The 23,264-nt window shown below is 40.6% G+C and overlaps 1 protein-coding gene across 1 annotated transcript in view; it reads left to right on the forward strand.

Moving 5' to 3' along the window:
* The window catches only part of nup214 (nucleoporin 214), a 29,447-nt gene extending 6,935 nt beyond the window's left edge, over positions 1 to 22,512 (forward strand). Inside the window, 28 exon segments of the mRNA XM_018662340.2 lie at positions 212 to 370; positions 1,138 to 1,591; positions 1,688 to 1,824; positions 1,970 to 2,058; positions 3,114 to 3,197; positions 3,710 to 3,859; positions 4,613 to 4,771; positions 4,897 to 5,000; positions 5,093 to 5,272; positions 5,678 to 5,766; positions 5,857 to 5,940; positions 6,290 to 6,598; positions 6,753 to 6,920; positions 7,344 to 7,449; positions 9,492 to 9,552; positions 10,319 to 10,388; positions 10,593 to 10,677; positions 11,092 to 11,144; positions 11,244 to 11,464; positions 11,466 to 11,835; positions 11,838 to 12,842; positions 13,742 to 13,809; positions 13,910 to 14,087; positions 14,273 to 14,425; positions 16,862 to 17,033; positions 18,776 to 18,921; positions 19,853 to 19,886; positions 21,665 to 22,512. Coding sequence (XP_018517856.1) covers positions 212 to 370; positions 1,138 to 1,591; positions 1,688 to 1,824; positions 1,970 to 2,058; positions 3,114 to 3,197; positions 3,710 to 3,859; positions 4,613 to 4,771; positions 4,897 to 5,000; positions 5,093 to 5,272; positions 5,678 to 5,766; positions 5,857 to 5,940; positions 6,290 to 6,598; positions 6,753 to 6,920; positions 7,344 to 7,449; positions 9,492 to 9,552; positions 10,319 to 10,388; positions 10,593 to 10,677; positions 11,092 to 11,144; positions 11,244 to 11,464; positions 11,466 to 11,835; positions 11,838 to 12,842; positions 13,742 to 13,809; positions 13,910 to 14,087; positions 14,273 to 14,425; positions 16,862 to 17,033; positions 18,776 to 18,921; positions 19,853 to 19,886; positions 21,665 to 21,701 — 4,925 coding nt within the window. The 3' untranslated portion in view covers positions 21,702 to 22,512.
* The last annotated feature ends 752 nt before the right edge of the window (positions 22,513 to 23,264 follow it).

The following is a 23,264-nucleotide window of genomic DNA, read 5'->3' on the forward strand; positions in this document are numbered from 1 at the left end:
GATTCTCCCTGATTCTTTGATCTGTGGAAGGTTACAAAATGACTGTCTGAGAGGGAGGAAATGGGGGAGTCATGCTAGGGAGGAAGATGGAATGTGTATGTATGTGGGTGCAAGTTTTGTTATGTTTCAGTCTGTACCTCATGTCAACACTTTCTCTCAAATTATCTTTTGTCTGACGCTGTTTGTATCTCGTCTTTCCACCCTCTCAAAGCTGATGAGAAGACCTTACCCCCAGCGCCCACTATGCTAATGCTGTCCACAGAGGGATTACTCTGCCCATTTGCTCTGCTCAACCTCAATCCTGGGGTTAAGCAGCTGGTGTCACCTCCCAGTGCCCTCCCCTTGGAGGGAGAGAGACTGTCCAAGCCAGGTAAAAAAAAAGCCAGTGAATTAGACAGATGTTTTAGTCTGAAATGTTGTTGAGAGGGTTTCACGTTTGTTCATAATCACGCAGTGCAATGATGTATTTTTTCAAGTGATAATTACTCAATACAATGTTTGCCAGATTTTCCATTTCCTGGTGTGATGCCATCAAAGGCTGTTGACAAACTTGGACATATCATTTTACATATCATCCATTTGTCTCTAACTGTGGAGTTTAGTATCGCCCCCGTGTTAGTTGTGGAGCTGAGTTGGACCACACAAGTGGCAGTTTCCACAGCTCAGTTTAACAGCCTGAGAGACCAATCAAATAAACATACATCCAGATATATCCCTCATTAGACTTAATGTCTTCTATTTTATTCTGCATAAAATGTTAGTTCTTAGACTACAAGTACGTTAATGATGTTTTATCACTGTTTACATAATCAAACAGGGGCCTAAAGGCATTATGAGTTGTGTTTGGGTGTTGTTGTTAACTGTAGTGTTAATTAAAATACTTTTTAGAGAGAGAGTGCTATTTATAAATACTGACAATCATTTTAAGTTTTAATTTTTGTCTCTTGCTGGAATGTTGAAGAATTTATCAAATAATTTCTTGTTCAGTGGTTTTTTATACACACACACACACACACACACACACACACACACACACACACATATATATATATATATATATATATATATATATATATATATATAAAACATGTGATGAGATCAAATAACACCTAATTTATTTATTTATTATATTCACAGGTTCTTTGGCAACCCAACCACCCAAAGTCACTGCATCCATCCTATCTGCCCCAGTGGCATTCCCAAGCCTTGGCTCTACTCCTGCAGCTCCTGCTGCCTCTGCTGCCTCTGCTGCCTCTTCGTCTGTGGCTCCATTCAGCGTTGTCCCTGTGTCATCGTCATCAGGCTTCACTTTCTCTGTCCCAACTACCTGCGCCACCTCAGCCCCTCCAGCTTTCTCCCTTGGGGGATCCATACCTTTCGGCTCAGGATCCTCAGGCTTCTCCTTTGCCTCCAAACCTCCCTCTGACACGCCTTCAGCACTTTCAGCATTTTCTTTCAGCACCCCTTCCATCAAACCACCAGCAGCTCCAGCTCCAGCTCCAGCTCCAGCTCCAACTCCAACTCCAACACCAACACCCCAGAGCCTTGTCACTGCCTCTCCACCCTCTGTGAAACTGAATCTAAATGAGAGGTACTGAGCTATCATATATGAGGGTATTCTGACTGACACATTGTGGTTTATATACATACACTCAAATATATACAAATCTGTCTACTCTCTCGTAAGGTTTTCAGCAGTGGAGACCCCAGCACCAGCCCCACAGTCTTTCTCCTTTAATTCTCCGCTGCCCAAAGCAACTGTGCCCAGTTCCAGTAGTTTGACAGCACCAGCAGTGTCAGCCACTAAACCACCAGCTGTATTGGGTAAGAAAATCCTACATCAGGTCCTTAACTTATACTTCGCATAAGTGTCTCATTCTTGTTATATATTTTTAAAAGTGCAGAATTATTTTACTCTTAAGTGTTCATGATTATGATTGTGATTCTAATATTGTTGGTTATGCCTCAGCCCCAGTGCGTCCAGTTCAAACCAGCACACCACCCACAGTTGTCCAGAAACCCACTCCTGCCGCCCAGGGCCGTGTCCAAACTCCACAGGTCCTGTCTGTTTATCATGAAGGAATATTTCTGTTAACATATGAGATAAATTTGTTTTGTTGATATTTTGCTGAAAGTACACCTAAAGATAAATAGGTCTACTGTAGGGACACACTGAAGGCAGGGAACCTCCATCTGATTTTTAAGAGCAATAAAATATTTAGCCAGAATGTTGTATGTAATGTTCTCCACTCTGTTTTTATCATGGGAACCCTTTTCATGCAGCTTTAGCTTGACTATGAAATATTTTATTTGGTAAATACTGAAGTTGAATGGATAATATAATTCTCCTGCTCTCATTCTATGTGTAGGTGAACAGTTATGCAGTGAGCTAAACAAACCTCAGTAAAAGCTTAACAGTTGCCCTTTAAAGTTTTTGAAGAAAGCAAATGTGAAACTGTGACAGCAATGATAGTGATTACAAATTAGAAAAAGATGAGACACCATAAACAAGACTGAAGAAGTAGAGCCAGAAGTATTGTGGTGATAAACATGAATTATTGGGGTTACAAGAAAACAGAATTCACATTATCATTAAATTAGTTACATTTGTTTCTTCTTGTCATCTAACATTACAGGGAGAAACAGTACATCAGTGTTGAAAGAATAAGAATCAGTTCAATCATTACACAGTCTATATGCAAAAAACCCCCAACAGTTTTTAATGCACTGCAATAACAACACATTAGCCTCAGACAGCTAATAGCTATGTATAAAGGCTAAAATGGTTGTAGTAAACTGATCACAGTAAAACTAAATTAACAAATAACATCAACAATAACAATGACTGACAAAAAGAGTACATAGTAGATAAAACATACAGTATTTATGTGGTAAGAGGTCTAACAAAATGGAGGATGTAACAAAGTCAGTTGAATTGTAACTACTATGTGCTGGTTGTGGTTGCTAGTAGCAACAGAATATTCATCTGAAACTAACTGATGGTGGCGAAAGTGTATGTTTACTAAGTCAGACAGAAACCTTTTCAATCTATTTTTTATTCGTACTTGTGTAAACAATAGGTTTTGATGTAACTCTATCACTTCTCGGTGCAGGCTGCTGTTAATGTGAAGGCCCTGGAGAAGCAGCTACAGCAAAAGAAAGACTCGGATCACATCATGGCTGGTATTTTGGAGGAGGTGAGATATGTTAGCCAGCCAGCACTGAATAACCATGTACCTCTTTTAGATTTACTTGCTAGACGCTTGTGTTTAGGTTTTCTTGTTTAATTTTTCCACCTCATGAAGATGTAGTGTTAAATCTGTCAATCATTTTTTAAGCATATTAACTGTACTGTTGGCTTTTTCTGTGTTTTGGTATGTTCGATATAAACATAAATCCAGTTGAAATTTTTATGTGCTTAGTGTTATATGTAACATTAAAACAGATAGCACCATGTAAACTAATTACCATGTAGAAACTAGTTGCTACCAAATATTTACACCCAGTAACTGCTACATCCTGTCAGCTAACTGAACTAGCTGACTGACACTATATACATATCGTAGATAGATATATACTATGCATTAAAGCGATTCCTGAATAGCTGATACAACTCATTCCTGGTCACTATGAAGAGTGGTAAAATGAGTCTAGACAATTTTTCTCTCAAATTGTTTTGTGACTAAGCATGCCTTTGACTCGTCATTAGATTGCGCACTTCCAGAAGGAGCTGGATGACCTTAAGGCAAGAGGTGCAAGAGCTGACTTCAAAGTTGGCACCAATGAGGAGATGAAGGAGTTGAGGAAGGAGTCTGAGGAACTCCATATTTTCACCCTGGAGATCAAGGAAACTACAGAGGTAAGACCATGGTTGGGAAAACTGAAACATGCTCATATTATTTATGTCTGTTTGCACTCTCAGCAGCCGTTGTGTGTAAACTAGTCCTCAAACCATTTAAGAAATTAGAGATTATGTATTAATGTTTTAAGTCTAGGCCTATTGCATCAGCACCATGTTAACTCCCAAATGACTTCAAGACTTTAAAGTAGTCTTGTTTAGGCACTGTTTATTTATATGATGTATAATGCTCATTACTTGAGAATTATTGAAGCAAAAATGTTTGTTTGGCTTGCACAAGGGGACATTAATGGGCTTCTGAGGCTACAGGCAATTTAGAGTTATCAATTATCCTAAGCTGCATGTCTTTGGACTGTGGGAGGAAGCCGGAGTACCAGGAGAGAACCCACACAGGCACAGGGAGAACAGGCAAACTCCACACAGAAAAGTCCTGGTTCGAGCCTGAGGCAACAGTGCTAACCACTGCATCACCATGCCGCCCGTTGTATTCATCATAGTATATATAGACTTCTATGCCTTGTTAAAAGTATATACCACTTAGCAACCAGTCTTTTCAGTCCTTTGGGTAAATTTATTTACAATCAATAGCCTGATAAACCTATTTAGATTTTTAATCTATTGTTTGTATCTAGACTTTTATAAAAATTTATAAAAATTATAATGTGAGCTTGGTCCAAAACTACACTGTCATTCATGTTCAGTTGTTCTGTTTGATTTTGTTTAAGAGTAGTGGTTTCTTTTTCTGATTCTTAGTCTCTCCATGGGGACATTGGGACTTTGAAGACTACCTTATTGGAAGGCTTTGCTGGGGCAGAAGAAGCCGTAGCCCAAAGTGAACTGAGCCGAGACAGAAATTACAGACAGCTGCTGTACAAAAAACCTCTGGACCCTCGCAGTGAGGAACAGCTCAAGGTGAGACGCAGAAAGATCGATGACTCAAATAACGCTTGTGTGAGTGGATATATATTTTAAGGCCTTTAAATGTATCATCTATATACTCACAGAATTTTAAGTATTTTATTTAATTTTTCCTTCAGGAGATTCGCAGGCTGTACCAGTATGTTATGTTTGCTGTGGAAGATGTCAATGATGTGTTGGATGTGGAATGGGAGAAACACCTGGAGAAGAAGAAAAAGCAGAAGTAAGCGCAAAAGACCAGCTATTTGAGGATTTGATACGGAAAAGATTTTGGCTTAAGTATCATTTGCTATGAAATAATTCTCCTCCTCACAGACACATGGTTGTGCCAGGGCGCGAGGGTCTGTTCACTACACTGGCCAACAACCTGTACATCATCAACCAGCAAAAGAACAGACTGGACCAGCTGGTGAAGGAGCTCACTTCACTGCGGCTCTACAACAAGACTACCACACCAACTATAAGCCGCAGCACTGCTACAACAACAACTGCTGGGTAGGAGTGGAGGAATGTGAAAACCTCAGGGATAAATGAGTGTTAACGTTTGTAGATTTTGAGTTCACCATGAGAGGGGAAAACTTGCAGAGCAGGTTTGGGAATCAGAGACTTCATACTTAAAGTTAATGATGACTTAAATGGGCTACAGTTTGAATGTAGAGCATTTTTGAATAATTAAAATGGAATAAATTCAATTTAGCAGGCTGTTTTCATAACTGGACAGTGTAATAGCTAACAATATAATCACCATAATTCATGAATAACATAAAGGCTGCACTCAAACCCATTACAGGGATGTAAACATTAATTTCTAATTATATGTACGAGTACACTGCAAATAACTTTTACAAAGGGTGTTGTTGTTTGCAACTTAAAACATCCTGTTTCTGTGTTTTATGACAGTTTGGAAAGCGAGCTTGAGAGTTTAAAGGATGCGCTTCTGAAAGCCAGACTGGACACCACCCCTCCAAAGACCAAATCCAAATCTCCAGGTTTTTCGTGTTTCTTTGTTTTTAATTTAAAAAGGACTGCACGTGTCCTAATCTTAACAAATACTAACCATAGATGTTTTTCTCCATTAGTCAAGATATCACCAGTGAAACAGTCCCAGCTGCGAAACTTCCTGTCAAAGGGGCAGATGCCTCCTGTTCGCTCTACTGCACCAGGTACACATCTTTAACTAATTAAAAGAGTTACACTAATATCCAACTGATTAATTGATTTCTCTTTTGCAAATTCAATTTACAGACTAGAAATTTGTGGTTGTAGGAAAGTTTGCAATTGTTTTTTTGGCTTTATCATGAACTCTCAAATAAGAGCGAAGAAAGGTTTACTTAAGCAAGTAAAGGTTCAGAAAAATATTCACATGAATTGGGCTGTTGAACAAGACTAGACTGATCCCAGTGTAATTCATGATGAAATTCAAATTCAAATATTGATGGTACTGTATAAAATATTAATATATTTCAGCTACACTACAGATTATTTAGATGTTCTTCATATATCCTCTTTCAGCCAACCTGTCTCGCTCGGCCTTCCTTTCACCTAAATACTATGAGGACTTGGATGATGTGAGCTCTACCTCATCCCTATCCCAGTCCTTGGACCCCCACCCGGCTCACTTGGAGCTGGAGGAGGAAGAACTACAGTCAGAACTGGCTCCCATGCCTGTCATACCCCCAGCAATGTCCACCTCCCGCCATCCCACAGTTGTGAGGACTTCTTCTCTCCAGCCAGGCTTTGGAGCCATCCAGTCCACTCCTTTAACCAAAATTCACCCAGTGCAGGGTTTGGGCTTTGGACTCAGCCCTATTGCCAGCCCTAGTAAGTAATTCATACCAACTATTGCCAAGAGATCAATGAAGATGTGACGCAACATACAGTTGTTTGGCATTCCAAGCCACAAGATGACTGCTTTAAAATGTCACATGTAACATTCTTTGTTTCATAAATGTTGCTCACTGTATTTATATTTCAGTTCCAGCCAATAAGATCAACCTCAGTGGGCCTGATAGCACTGCTCTGGCCACTAAGACAGTAAAACATGGAGCCCCACCAACTGAGAGGACAATACCTGTCACCATACCTGCCCAGCAGGCTGCAGCCAATGCTGCTCTACGCAGGCAAATGGCCAATCAGAAGACGGGTAAGAAGAACATGTCCACAGTCACCAGCCCTTGACTGCAATTGAAAACAATTATTTGTTTATTTTTAAATGATGATGAAGATGACTTGGTTGTAATGGGCAACCACTGTGTGAATAAGAAGCTGTTTACTTAATATCCTATTGCTATGCCCTCTGGAATTCACCAGGGGGAGACACAGACTAACAAAACAAATCATGTGAAACTGACAGCTTTATGTCTCAGTTCATCGCCCCTTCACATCTGAGAATCACTTACTACACTGTTTCAGTATAATTCAAGACAGGACCATCACCATGGAAACATTCAAGTCATTCAATTACATCTGTCTGGTCTTTTCTATTTTTAATATAAACAGTGGATTTACATCTCTGCATGTACATCTGTTTGTGAGTTGCTCACACATGCATTTGTGTGTGTTCCAGCTGTAGTCAGTACTTCCCTGACAGAGTCCACTTTGAAGACTGTTCCTCAGGTGGTCAATGTTCAGGAGCTCAAGGACAAAGGATCTCCTGTTTCCAATATCATCAGGTAAAGAAATTATACTGATTTGTTTTTATTATGTTATGGGATAAGTAAGAGACAGTCTCTACCTTGTAATGATTGCTAGTATCATTTGATTTACTTAAATCTACCAGTTAAACAATACTGAGGATTACAATGGCTAGCTCTGTTTAAAAAAAAAGTGTAATTTAGCAGACACAGTATGTATCCAACACTGCATCGTGTTTCATCTTTTTCTATAATTAACTGTTTTCGTTGTCTACTTTAGGATGTAGCATCCCATTCCATGGTGCAGAATTATGACAATTTGTTAACAAATAACCAACCATTTCACACAGTTTCACACAGTTGAATGCCAGGAATGCTGACATGTTGTGGTCTGTTTGCACCAACCTAATGTAATATATGAGCAGCACAGAGAATAGATGCTTTATTAAGCTCTAGCAGGGTACAAGGACTTGGGGCATCTTGACAACCCCACAGGCAGACACTGCTGATTATTATTTCATTGTCTGCAGCTGAACACCTGTAAATGGCCCCACAGTATGTGTAGTTTGTAGGCTTTCGGTGAGGACACATTATAGCTGTCTGTTCCTGCATCATTTCCAGTGGCTGTTCTTTGTGGTTCTTTGTTAGAGCAGGCTGGAGAGATAATTCTTCTCAAAGGTGTAGGCATACTTCAAAGCTTCAAAGTCAAGATGGACACATCAATAAGAAATAAGAGGTTGTACCTGTGGGTGTTTGATGGGGAGACACTATTTCTGCAATTCCCAGTCATTTCTGTATCAATGCATGCATTTTCATGGGTTTCCTTTTGAATAGGAATGGAGTCTTATTGGTACAGACCAATGCAATTGTGTGCAGGTGCCACTAAGACTGGTGCAGATAAAGTTACATAGGTTTTGCAGTTTGCTATTAGGATTAATAAGGAACTTATCCATCTAATCTATTTCCTTTCCTTTAATGTTAGGCATGTTATGTAATATTCATGGTGTTAAATCATGCCTGTATCCACTTGGAATCTATTTCAGATACAGTGAGTAGACCGTCTGTCACTGCAAGTCCTCAAGGGGTCCAGTGTTTGTTTTGAGTGCGTCTCGTTGGCATAGATTTATTAAGGCAATGACATCACCTATTCTTAGCCAATGCACACGACTGGCAGAGGCCAGCAGTCTTTGATACACCTGCATCCCAGTTTCTTTCCTCAATGACTACATCTGTTCTATATTTTCATATTACTCATTTTCTTATTTTATTAGTATTTTTAGTATTCAGTTAAAAATTCTCTCTTCATTTTCTTCCCTTTCTTAACCTTCCTAAAGCTAATGTATGCAGTATTGTATATCACATACTGCTCAGTCTGTAAATATAAAAATTGTGATGCATATTTTATTGGGTGCACCAGCACACTAGGTTTTAAATTAAACATTGGTTTAATGTAAAAACCAATATGCAGCAGAATGGAGTCAAAACAAAACAGTGAGACTGTGCTGTATTGCCTTTTCATAATGGTCTGTTTTCATAACATTCTCCTCTTCACTTCCCTCTCTTCATGACTTTCATTTGGCTTTTTATTCACTACATGATTCACACACCCATGTCTTGGCCCTTTGCTGTCTCCTGCACCTTACTCTTTCTGCCTCACTGGGCTGTGCTCCACTTTTGTGCTTGATATTTCGACAGGCCATCCCTCCTTGGGGCTTTTCCCAAATAAAGCCTGCTCACGCTAACAAATAAGCAAAGTAAGGCATTGTTAGAGTAAGATGATTAGGGCATGTTGGTGCAGAATCAGGGAAAAGCCCACTTTCATATTCTTTCCCTCTGTCAAACAGTAATGGTACAGACATTGCTTCAGATGATTCCCAACCCAATATAGAGGGCCAACATATATACATATAATCTAATATATACATACACATAGGTAGAACTTGGCAGCAGAGACCAGGTTTTTGGTTGTTCATACAGGACCTGGACACCTCTTTTTTTATTAAACATGAATAGCTCATTTCATGTAATTGTAATTGGAACGTGATCACTCTCTTTTCTCCTTTATCTGCTTTCTTTTCCAGCTCATCAGTGCCAGATCCAGCTCAAGTCTTTGCAACAGTTTCTTCCAACCAGGCCAAGCGAGTGAGTATTATTGATCCACCACTCAAGCAGCAGCTGTCATTCATCTTTTCACAGTCTTATGTCTCACTGTATTTCTGTCACTCTGGTATCGCATTCCACTCAAATTTAAACTGTCCATGAACACATATTAAATGGCTCACACACTAAATATGTTTACAGTTTTGATGAAACCTGATACTAATTTCAGTATTGTCAAAATACCTGAAACAAAATAATACCACATATAATTAAAAAGACCAGATTTTTTTTTTTTTTATAGAGACCGATTAATTTGTAAAAAGAAAGGTGCAAATGTCAGCTTTCTACAGTGGCATGGTGCAGGCACAACTAAATGTCTTCAGTGCATTTATATCCATTTTATGTGCTATTATTTAAATACTCAAAATCAAGCAAATTCTGTGTAACAGTATCCCTCCTCTCTCAACTTTGAACTTGTGAAATTCACAGATTGCTGACAGTTTTGCATGCATAGACAGACTATTAGCTACATGGGTGAGAAATGTCCCAGTGTCCTCCCGTGTTGATGTTACAAATTGCAGTTGGGTGACAGGGGAACTCCTCACACAAATCACTGTACTTGTACGGGCCCCAGTTCTATTTAGTGGGAATGACCCAAACATACTGATCTCTAGTCACATGTTTTTTTTCACTACCACTGTTTTAAGATTTAAGCTCATTGCACTTGTGCTGTGATCTGTTGTGGTGTTTTACAGCCTTGCAGGATTAAGATACAATATTCAGTACCTATTTAAAACTGTCTCTGCAGAATCCTATCCAAGGTATCCAGAAGATGTCCACTGAAAGTACAACCACCCCACAAACAAGCTTCATGTTTGGTAAGCAATGTTTGATATATGTTTACTGTATAATCTAAGTCTCCTCTTACCTATTGCTCAGATTTGGTCACCCACAAACAGAATTACAGCCCAGTGTTTACAATAGTGACATTTTATGCTGCTTTGGGCTTTATGTCAAAATAAGGTGATCCTGTAACTTCCATGAAAGATATTGACTGACTTGATAAACTTTGTGTCCTTCAGGTCAACCGTCCAAAACTGATGTTTCCGTGGCTCCTGCTAGCTCAGTGGAGCAAAGCACCAACAAAAGTTTCTCCTTCACCTCAGCGTGAGTCAACTTATGGAAATTAAAGAAACATTTGGAAATATAAAGATCACTCAGAATTTTGTATATCATACTGAATGTTCATAATTTTATTTATCATAATGGGACACTAAAATAATAACATTCTTTTTAAAATATTAATATATCAAAATTCTTAAAAAATTCCTATACAATTGTGAAATATTATGATGACCCTTTCTAATCAAATATGATTTGGGGCAATCAGCTAACCCAATTCCATTATATAAAACAGCACTGGACCTTTCACTTGACTAGTGTGGGTGGAGGTGAATAGTTCTGTGCAGCTCTGTGACACCCTGCCCAGAATTTCAGTTTCACTCTGAAATATGCCTCATTACAGAGGCCAAAGATGCTTTCAGTGTCGTTTCATTGTGACTTTGATGGTTCCTTTTGCAGGTCCACGGGCTTCAGTTTTGCTTCAGTTACACAGGGAACTGGAATGTCACAAGGTAAAAAAACACACAGCAGCTTGGTATCAGATAGTTGTAGATTGAAAAATGTTCATGCACTTATGTATTTCTGTTTTGTTTTTCCTTATGCCTCTCCAGTGAAGGATGTAAATAAATTTTCCTTTGGTGGAAATGGCAAGATGGTTTTTGGCCAGACTGGAGAGGAGGCATTCTCCCTCACCCCAAAGTCCACATCCCCTGCACTAGGCACTGCGTCCCCCACCTTGCCTGCAAACCTGTCAGGAGAAGCAGCCAAACCCACCTCCACCACAGCTGCCCTCAGGATAGAGCCACAGCCCCCTAAGACAATAGGAGGAGAGAACTCTGGGCAGTTTCTCTGGACTACGTGTGGGCCAAGGAGAAGAAGCTAAAGATTCCTCCACCAAATCTACTCCTGCCTCATTTACCTTTGGTGATGCTGGACTTGGGATGGGTAAGGGAGCAGCACAGTTTAGCTTTGGTGCAGGTCTTCAAAAGTCTGCAGAGGAATCTACAGGAGCAGACCTGTCCAAGGGGGTAGTGTCAGGCAGTTTGTTCAAGCCTCCTGAATCGAATAACAAGCCGGCCTTCTCTGTTCCCCAGTCTGGCTCAACTGCTTCAGGTTTACCTACGTCTTTCAGTAGTCTTCTTACGGCATCTTCGGACTCCTCACAGGACCCAAAGGCTCCCCCACAAATTTCAGAACCCACACCACCCCTGAGAAAGAACCTGCTTCTGAAGCCACTGTAGAGAGCTCTAGTCCCCCTGTAGTACCTGATTCTGCAGGGGATGCAGCCACCATAGCAGCCAAACCAACACCTGCAGCACCAGCACCCACACCTCCTTTGGCTGCACCTGTCCCAACTCCAGACCCTGCCTCCACCATCACTGCACCCCCTGAAGCCACCCCTCCAGCGCCAATCAGTGCTGCTCCTGCAACAGAAGCTACCACAGACACCACCACCACTGCTCCTGTGCCCACTTCACTTCCTGCCACCCCTGCTGTGGCACCTGTCTCCCAGGTAGCACCAGCAGCGTTTCAGGTTCCTAGCTCTGACAAACCAGGTTCCATTTTTACTCAGCCTCCTCCTGTGACAACAGACAGCAGTTCCCTTGGAGTCACACCAGTTATCAACACAGTTGCCCCTGCAGCCACCACTCCCACCCCCACCACTGTTAGCAGTGCATTAACTACTGCTACTAGCACTGTGTTTGGACAACCTGCTGCACCTCCAGCTTCTTCAGCCCCCTCAGCCCTAGCGGCCCCAGCAGCACCAGCGGCACCAGCAGCCCCAGCAGCACCAGCAACCCAAGCAGCCCCAGCAATCACAGGATTTGGCTCATCTGGGTTTAGTGCATCAACAGGAGCTAGTTTTGGCAAATCTGTATTCGGTCAGCCGAGTAGCTTTGGCCAGCCCGCCAGCAACACTGGAACATCCAGCAGCTTTTCTTTTGGCCAGCCAGCATTTGGTGCAAGTTCTAGTAGTGTGACTACGGGAGGAGGAGGAGGTCTTTTTGGTGCTTCCACTGCTAGCAATGCGAGTTCCTTCTCCTTTGGCACAAGCAGTGCCAACACAGCCAGCAGCACTGGCTCAGGGCTGTTTGGACAAAGCACAGCCCCAGCATTTGGCCAGAGCTCTGGATTTGGGCAAGGGTCTGTGTTTGGGAGTAACACCACCACGTCATCATCGTCAGGATTCAGCTTTGGACAGCCCTCAGGTGAGTGTGTACTTGAGAAGTTTGTGGCTATTTTGTTTGTTTCCACAAAATAGTGACACCTAGCATTTCTGTAGGATACATTAGTGGTATAGCTATAGAATCAAGTGTGTTGTCATCATAATGTGAGTGAAATAATGTTAGTTAAATGCCGCCAAAAAAGCCTCATCAGATTTGTACTTTGTAAATCTTGCGACATTAGTATTGTTAATGATAAAAACATCATTTTCTACTTCCAACCAGTCAGCCATAAATAAAAGTCACCAAGAGACAGTGATGTTATATTCTCTAATCAGAGCTACACAGCTACAGTTAAATCACATCAGACAGAGCTAACCGTGCCTGACAACCACTGAATTATATTGTCATATCTGTGAAGGCAGCAGGCAGTGAGGGAGGCTGTGTGAAAATATCAACTCATTCAGCTCACCTGCACATATTGTGGTGATTGAAGCCAAATGTGACACTTGACACTTTATTTAGTCTCCAGTGTACTGCCAGCCCCAGTGGGTTGGAGGTGAGGCAGTGGCTCTGAGATATGGGCTGGTGTGGCAGTCTGAGTAAGGAGGGTGGCACAAGGGGAGTTGTCCCATTCCCAAAGATTCTCTAAATTCCCAACGCAGTATGGGAATGTGTCTGTGTCTCTGGACAGCTGATGTCAATGCATCAGCTCAGCAGTTACACACAGCTCCTCCTGACTCTGTGTGTGTGTGTGTGTGGGGGGGGGGTGGGCCAAGTTTTCAGAGTCAGCTCTTTTGTTTTATGACACTGAGGGAGGAAAGGGAAACAATGTTGTATAGTGGTGACTAGAGAATGCGTATGGCATCATCAGCTACGTGGCATTTACTGTAATAGTGCAACATCGACTCAGCCATGACGATTTTCTTTTCTTTTTATTACAGGTTTTGGTTGCTCCTCTGCCACCCCTGTGTTTGGCCAACAATCCAACAGTGGGAGTGTGTTTGGACAGGTATCATTTACTGATTGTTCAGTGTGATGTGTGTTATTGTCTTAAAATTCAATATATTATCTATTCTGGATACATCATATGACTAATTTTTCTCTCGCAGCAGCAGCCATCATCTGGCGGGGGTCTGTTTGGTTCAAGTTCAGCCAATACAGCGGGCTCAGCAGCTGGTGGAGGATTCTTCAGTGGCCTGGGAGGCAAACCGACCGAGGAGGCTGCCAACAAGAACCCATTCGGCACAGCCGCCTCCACAGGAGGGTTTGGGCAGTCTGCTCAGACAGGTAGGCTAACACAGTCTATTAAAAAATGAGTTCACTGATATATTTTTATTTTTATTCTATCCTCAGCTTACCTCACCTGTACCATACTGAAGACCAAATAGAAACCATGAAGCAAAAGTACTGTGAAAAAAACCTTCATTTTACTGTCCTTGAAAGTTACATTCACCAACCTATTTCTTCTCTAGGTGCCAACAGTCTGTTTGGGAACAGTGGTGCCAAGACCTTTGGTTTTGGACAGTCCGGTTTTGGTGAGCAGAAACCTAGCGGGACCTTCAGCACTGGAGGAGGGAGTGTCGCATCCCAGGGCTTTGGCTCCTTCTCTACTCCTACAAAACCCGGTACAACTATCCCCATATTGTTTTTTTTTTTAATTCTAATGTTAATTTTACTACTGTTCTTCAGTCCTTATCGTCTCATTCTTGAGATACTATACCCACTCTGCAAGAAGTGCTTACTTGTACATTTTCACTTACTGTTCATACTTAATTAGGGGAGGGATTCATTCATTTATTCAGATAGGTCATCTATTTGTGATTCTCTGTTCTCTCACATTGTTTTCAGGGTCTGGTTTAGGGGCTGTGGTTTAGTCATGCTTGAGGCTCAGTGATAGTGGGGTGGGTGTAATAGAAACCCTGTGCACCTATATGTAGTTGCATTTTACTCAGCAGCCAACTGCTTTCTGCTTTATCATCTGAGCTACAGTAAGTGTCCTTATCTCCTCACCCCAGTAGAGCAGAAAGTGAGGGAGTCAGATGCTCCGTCATTACCTGCCAGAATACTGCTGATGCAATGTTACCTCTGCACACTGCTAAGTCACAGTGCAATGAAAGTTGTGATATATCTATTTAAGTATCAGATGGACATTTTACATTCAAATATATTCAATAAATTATCTTAACCATCATTTGTGATACACGAAGAGTTGTGTATACAGATTTTAATATTAACATATGTAAGTTATTGCTGTCACTATATAGCTAGCATTACCTTTAAGAGCTGTTGACTTACCAATCTAGAATAAATTCCTTTACTCATCAAGAGCTGTCTCCAGCAGTAGAGAGTAACACTATTGTTAACCCTTATTTTGCATCTGTTCTGTCAATTCTTTTCAGCCATCATTATACTTACAGTTCATTTCAAATGACAACAGGTTAGAATACACCTTTGGGCAGCATTATTTCTTTATTTTTTCATGTTTGACTGACAGTAACCTGGACGCTACAGTGACTCATTATCACAAAGTGGTGTGATGAGATGGGACAGGCTGGGGTTAGCTGGTTAGCATGCTAACTTCAGTCAATATCTCTGCAACATAATATATAGACATCTTTGACATAACATCTAAACTGTTATTTTTCACTTTCTGTTGATATTTTTTAATTAATTGATTAATTTTCATTTTTGTTAAAATACTTTAAAGATAATAGATGTATAACCACTATAACACCAATCCTAGTGCCAACTCTGTGCCTGTTACTTGAGGTAATCATGCAGTGTCTTGTGCTGTTAGAGCATTTATCCGTTTGTCACTACACTTTACCTTCATAACAACAACATAACCGTTAAGAACATGTGAAGACAGCTCATGATGCGCATAAGTGGATACTGTACCTCATCCTTGTTGATTTGTGACGATATGCTTCATGAGTTATCGGATAAACAAGAAGTGTCAAGTCATGGAGTTAATTTTGGTTATGCTTACACTGCTTTGCTGTTTACTTGAAAGAAGACTAACTAAAGATGTGTCAGACCTGTTCCTGTTATTCTTTGTTATCAAACAGAGGGTGATAAATACTGTGGGAAGAGCCTTTTATTTGTGTGGTAGGACACAAGCAACTTTAGGAACAGGTAGAGGAAGGGAGGAGACAGGAAAATTGGCCTGTAGATTTTCATGGTTTAAACAGCCTATTGTACTCCCACACACCTAAGCTCCAAGACTATTTAGCAAATGAACAATGAACAGTGTGTAGTGTAGAGTGTAGAGCAAATGAATGTAAACCATACCTAAATAGATTATTTGGTTCTAAAGATGTGAATTGAACTACTGATTTTTTAAATAATAAATACTAGCATCTATCCATGCTATCGCACCACTCCACTGGGATATTGGTACCACTCAGCACACTAATGCCCTATCACTGGCCCACGTACAGTGCATGTAATCTTGTTACATTAGCTCAATCAATTATTTACTGAAGCATGCTGGTAGCCAGGCTGTAATTTCAGTACGGCCTTTCTCCCCTGCCACTGCTACCTCTGAGGCTCTGAGTTGGTGTGAGGTATTCATTCTGTCACTAAGCTTTCACGATGTGCTGTTCCAAAACAGCAATGTACTGTGTACAACAAGACAATATAGTAACTGTATTCACCATGTTTAGATGCGATATAGTGTGACAAACGTTCATACTTGTTAGAAATTATGACACAAATACTCAATTTTTTACAGCTGTTAACTTGTTATTGCCCTGTAAGTAGCAGCTGCCTTGGTTCAGACCACATGTGGAATGTATGTATGTAAGAGTCTGAACGTAACTCTTCACACTGATGTGATTTTCTGTCTGTGGCCCAGAAGGCTTCCCTGAAAAGAAAAATACCCTTGACATAGATGAAATAACCTATGTAAATGAGCCCAAGCCACAAAAACAGCATCATGACTCACCTTTTTTTTTTTAATCTTTCTTTTGTAGAAACAGTGTTGTGGGCCATTTACCTCACCCATGTACCCTTTCTTTTACAAAACTTTTTAATAACCTACCTGTTTTCCACCTCCACAGGTGGATTTGGCAGCGCTCCTGTGTTTGGGAGTCCCCCGTCTTTCGGTGGTTCCCCAGCATTTGGTGGTGCTGCATCATTTGGCTCCAGCCCTTCATTCAGCAACAACATGGGATCCTCAGCTGGTAAGGTGTTTGGAGAGGGAACAGCAGCTGCCAACATGGGAGGATTTGGGTAAGAAACTTAATATGTTCTGTTCTCTTCTTTAGTTTGTAGTTGAGATCCTTGTTTACATACTTAACTAAAACTGGTAACAGCTAGTTGCTAGTTGCTGCATTGGAGTGATAATGGAAGCCAACAGACACAGGTTTGACAATAGTTCGAATACATCTAGACTCACTTGGCAAATTAAGCAAGTTTTACATGTTTTAATGGTTTAAATTGTTGCCTACTGCAGCATTCAAGCCATAAAGCAGCAAATATTTTATGTGGCAGGACATCCAAGTAACAAAGTACTGTAACACGTTAGACCAACTGTTTACTTTGTGGTTGTTACATTGCTGCAGTCAGACAGTATTTGAAAATGTCAGTGTCACCAGGCTTTTTGTGCAATACAGAGGGGGGAGACGGGGTAGCAGGGTTTTGCCTGCAGCATGGAGCAGCTTTTTTGGAAATCAGAACATCTGTGGTCTCTCACTCACCGCGCTATCACACAAGCATAACACATAAAGGAACTGAAGAGCAGAAGCCACAGTATTGTTAAACACTCTATTAACATTATAGTGTTAAATAAATGTATTTCAAGGCTTGCTGGTTAGCCAAATGGAGTCAGGTTTCGATAAGCCCTTAGTGGAGCCTTGTCCAATTATAAAGTGAGACTGTTTTCACAGTGTTGACTCCACTACCGTTATGTATACATTATTTCTCCAGTGGCTAATACTTAAGGTGGCAGGTTTTAATTTGACAGAAATATCATAACTCCAGGTCTGCTTTCTAGCCTTTTCTGGATCTCACTGCCTTTGTTACTGCAAGGGGTCTGCTCAGTATTTGTCCATCTGACGAAACCGATGTGCAACATTTTAACTAGTGCCACTCGTGTGTTGATTCCTCTTCTTCTCATATTTATTTTTCCTACAAACGTTTTTCTTGAGAGTTTTTTGTAACCAGTCTCCCTGCTAATGCATATGCTTAAGAATCATTGTCATTTTACAAATTAGATTGCAGTGAAGTAGAGGATCAAAACTGCAGTTTTAATATAATTAACTGTGCAGCCCTATTCTGAAGTCAAGGACTGACATTTTACTATGAAATATAAAAATACCACTGAATGGGAACATCTTTACAGCCCCCAGCAAGTCAGTTTCAAGCCAAGTGAAATTCCTTTTCAGCTACAGAAGAAAGGATTAATTCATCTTTTACATCCTTCCCACCCTTTCCACTCAAATGATTTCTCCAGCTTTAACAACCTTTGTGTGTCCGCCATGTGCATGTGTGTTGGTACCAGTGGGCATGGCCATGAGCCCAAAACCATGGAGCTCTGTGCAGGACCAGATTATTCCCCTCAGATAATCTCACTCTGGGGTCATGCCGCCTGCAGATTAAACTGGCCTGCTCTCTCCCTCTCTCTCTTCCTCTGTTTTGCTTTTTCTCTCTTTTCGCTCCCTTGGGAGTCAGTGGGCGTAGGTCCTGTAGAAGGGATTACTGCTTAAACCCCCCATCTCTCAATCCTCTAGTACCCTGACACACCCATACAAACGCACACACACACACACACACACCATCTGACACCCTCTATCTTGCTTGCATGTTTACTTGGATAGAGTTAAACAATGAATATCTCTCTTCTTTCTCTTTGCCCAAATTAATTGTTGGTGCAAAGCACTGCTGTTAAATTGAGTCCCAACCTTAGGCAGAGTGTTGTCAATCATTTTGTCTCATAAACCCCACTCAGTATCTCTATCTACCTCTGTTTTCAGGTTTGCCCCACCTCCCAACGCCCCGTCCTTTGGGGCTCTAGCTAATCAGAACACTCCGTCATTCGGGAGCCTGGCCCAGCAGGGCTCTGGGTTTGGAAATCAGCCCAGCGGCTTCTCTGGCTTTGGACAACAGCCACAGGCAGGAGGTGAGGCGACTACTTCAGTTGCTTTTCTTTTCTTCCTTCATTATCTTCAAATGCTCTCTGGTTTACCTGCACTTAGTTAAGCATTGCAGGCAGCATGGTCAGTGGCTCAAGTGGAGTCTGGAAGTAGGTTTTCCACCCACTATGCACTGGTTCATATGATATCTGTGCACTTAATGTTATTAAGAAGGTTATTTAATGCATTATGTATTGGCTGTATTGAAATAATAATCAAATTCTGCAACATAATTTATAATAAAATGAATATACAGGATGGCAGATGATTCCTACAACCAAACATGCAGTTGTTGTCGTTCAGTTCAACTGTCTGTAAATGTTGTGTGAATTGTACACCAGATGTTGGTTTTGTAAAGCTGTTCACTCACCTTTTTTTGGTAACAAGTTAGAACAAATGATAAGTGCTTATAAAAGTATAAATGCAGCAATCATCACGATGAAACCGCACCAACATGATGGTCGTGTTATAGGACTGTCACACTCAGATATGTCCAACCATTTGGTGTCCATCAACTCTCACTCCACAGAGATGATGAGCGTGCACTTGACTTTCAAAGACCCACATTTCTTAGCAGATCAGATTTCTCTTGCTGCCTTCCTCTCATTTGTTTCTTTGTGTTCCTTGTTCAATCACCTTTGCTTTTCTGCCGCCTCTAACGACTCTCAGCCATATGCCATAAGCGATATTGCTCCTCTCATATATTCATCTTTCTATACCTCCTCTGCCTCTGTCCTCGATAGCCCCCGGGTGACAAAGCATCTTCTGTGTCAGGTCATGTTGCGTACACAGCACTCAGTCAGATACACACATCTGTCTGTCAAAGATGACTCATGCTGTGTAGGTTGTGGGTTATTAATTTATTGCCACACTGACAGTCATAATGTTTATTTAATCACTTTTTTCCTGTTTTTCTAGGATTCTCTGGAAACACCTTTGGGTCTGCAAACCAGTAAGTGAATAAAGTGTATAAAACTAAGTGTGATCCATTTGGTTTGAATTCATGTCTTTTGTCTCTTCATTGTGTATGAACTGATGAGTAGACAGACCCACATTTCTCTGTTCCTCCCTGGCAGCAGTGTGTTGTGCCTGTGGTGTTTGAACTCTGCTGAAGCTCACATCTTTTCTTCCACAACACTGCTCCCCATAGAACCTCTCAGATTTAATACCACCTCATCTGCCCTCATTTATTTCCTCCTCTTCATCTTTTCTCCGCTCTTAATTCATTTAGAGTCTGTTTCAGCTTTGTTGCTGTTTCACTGTATTAGAATACAGTGAAAGTTTTCTTTCTGGCACTTTCAGCCTTGAATACAAAAACACAAGAAAAAAATGAATAATACATTAAACTATGTTTAAAAAGATGATCCAATAAATAATGCAACAAATACAATGCTACACACACTAAATACACAGTAGCTTCAAGTGTTTGACAGGTAGGGTTCATCACTCGGACTCCCTCTGGGAGGTCACTGTCCCTGAAATGGGTGGTGCGTGAGTTAATGCTCTAGTAGCACTTCTTTACTAATTGCCCCCTTGTGATTAGTTTTTCATTCCCATCCCACTGTCTCTCCTTTTCAACCCTCAATCCCACTTTCTACCTCTCCCTGTCTTATTCTGCTTCTGCCCTTCGTTTGCTGCTGCGTGTCACATGGCAGCCAGTGTTCCCTGGGGTATGTTCCACTGGAATGCACTCTGAAGTGTGCAGGAGTGCGTGGAGACAAGGCTTAGCGTATTGGACACATTCACATGCTGTTAATAATGCTTCGTTCAGTCTTTTTTTGCCTTTGTGTTTTCCTCTATTACTATTTTACACACACTGTGGATCGCTGCTGCATCACAGTCATCAATACTCGTCCCTTATTTTCTTGGAAATATACAAAAAGAGCCTCTGTGATTTTAAGTGAACAAAAGAAAAAATACACTGTTGTACCACAATTTAACGCCCCACTGCAACCACACTGGAAAATAACTAGTGGAAACATTGAATTAAAATTACAACAATTTCTCACCAATTTCTGCGTACAGTGTTTCTGCATGAAATAAAAGTTGTGACAAAAAAAAGTGGTGCTGACAAACTAACACATCAAACCCCGACTCATAAAAGACAAAACAAACAAAAAACCAAACAAACAAAAAAAACATCACAATAATGACTAATAACCAGCCAGCAAAAGTACCTTCTTCTGCCATGCCTTTGCCTCCCTGTGTACATGTGGTTTCTCTTCTCTGTCTGCAGTGTGAGTATAGTGCACTTCACCACATTCACATGCAAGACATCACTGCCCATAAAAACAACAAACAAAAACAGAATACATCAAAATCTAATTAATGGAAGTCATTGCCCAGCGTAGACCCAGTACAGTCAACCTACTAAATCCTGAAATTATTAATCCATGTTATGCTACAGTATTTTATCCGTGTGATCACTGGTTAAAATTGTGCTGCCATTTCATTTATCATGACATTTGATTAATTACAGAAACACAAGGGGAAAAACTAAATATATAGTTTTTCTTACACATTCATGTACGTTTTTTTCTAATACATTAATAATTGCAGTATTACATTAGCTGGAAAATTGCACAGGTCTATTACATCATTCTGTTCTGTATTTGATTTACACATTAAAGGGGTATTTCTAATACTCCTACAATCAGTACCTTTTCGAGCATTGAAACTCTTTTTCAATAATCTCTTCCTCTCTGCTTTGTCTGTCATTTCTTCTTCCAGATCAAGTTCACAAACATTTGCCAGTTGGAGAAGCTAGTTTTATTAAACCTCCATGAGCCACAGTACTCTCTGCAATCAAGTCCTTTGTGCCACACAATGGGAGGAGGGAAAGGGGAAGAGCTGTGTTGCATTTTGGTTGAAGGGGTAAATAAAGTAAATTAGAGGATAGATTTACGTGCATTTTCTTTGTAGAAAACTCTTGTTTAAGAAAAGAAAATGACAAGTTTTCAAGCAGCTTGCAGAGTGCAGTTTATTCTCTACGTACTGTATTCATTTAGGAAGTTTGTGACGTATTACGCGGTCTTCATATTTTCTTAGGACACAGGAGTGTTGACCTCCTTACAGACAGAGGACAGGTCAATGTGAGAATGTGAAGTGTAGTCACACATTGTTTCACGCTGATACAGTTTACAGACTTCAATATCATCCCCTTTACCGTCATGACATTCATACTCCAGAGTGATGTTGCCTTCTGTCTAGCATTTAAAATTTGACTTTATGCACTTTGAAACATCAGTGTATTAAAAGTTTTGAGCTTTACTTCTGAACATTTCACTTTTTCTCATAATTATGTGTAATGGTATTGTCAGCATGGCTTTATGAAATACTGTTCAATCCAGCTCCAGCTAAGTGTCCATACGGCCTTCAACAGATAAATGTTGAAAATGCATACCCATGTGGAATGTACCAAAATTTAACAAACCCAACCTTTTGAACTATGACAAAAGGAGTTGTGATTTTAAATTAAAAGTAAAATTTTCCTTTTCAAATAGTTTTGCAGTAAATCCCCTATTGATGTATATTTTTACATGAAAAAGTGGAAATAAACAAAATTTCTCAAAGAGTTATTTGTCTACTCTAAATGTGATTACTCTTAATATCACAATTTATTGAATGGTAATGACTCAGTGATTATATTTGTCTTCAGTGAATAGTGTGTTTTATGATCTGGTTGAGCAAAAGTTAACATTGTTAGATTATAATGTGACTTATTCACTAATGTGCCTCTCTATGTTCTTGGGAGTATATTCAGGCAGTAGCAGCTAAAAGTCACAGTCAAGATCCTTTCTAAAGCTTTCATCTTCATCCTTATTTAACAGGCAAATTATCATGCATACATTTTATAGAGTTAACTGTATAGAAAAGCATCTCGACATACACTGCAACAGCACTGCACACCATAAGAGTTAAAAACACTGCTTCGTATTTGCTTAATACAAAAGGAAATAAAATCTCAGCTGTGTAAAACTAAACAGTTTAATTTGAGGTGGCATGAAAAATAGCATGGCAGCTAGCCCTGGGCTATGTTTGGATGGTTCATTAATTAATGCTAAATCCCTCTTGATATGCAGCTCATTCCTCTATCTTCAGTAAGGAATTCACTGACTCACACATGGAGCTAAATTGGGCTGCGGGAGAACGCTGATGGGGATCTATGGCTTGTATCAGAGCCTTGATGCTGTGGCATGTGGCCACCATCAACAGAATTACATTCCCGGCTTACGGCTGTGGAGCATGTCACCGTCACTGTCGACCCTTATCTCACAGAGCGAGTAGCAAGAGGTCCCCTCCCTGGTCACTCTGAAGTGGCATGGGAATG

Source organism: Lates calcarifer, linkage group LG9 (assembly GCF_001640805.2).
Source record: "Lates calcarifer isolate ASB-BC8 linkage group LG9, TLL_Latcal_v3, whole genome shotgun sequence".
Lineage (NCBI taxonomy): Eukaryota > Metazoa > Chordata > Actinopteri > Centropomidae > Lates > Lates calcarifer.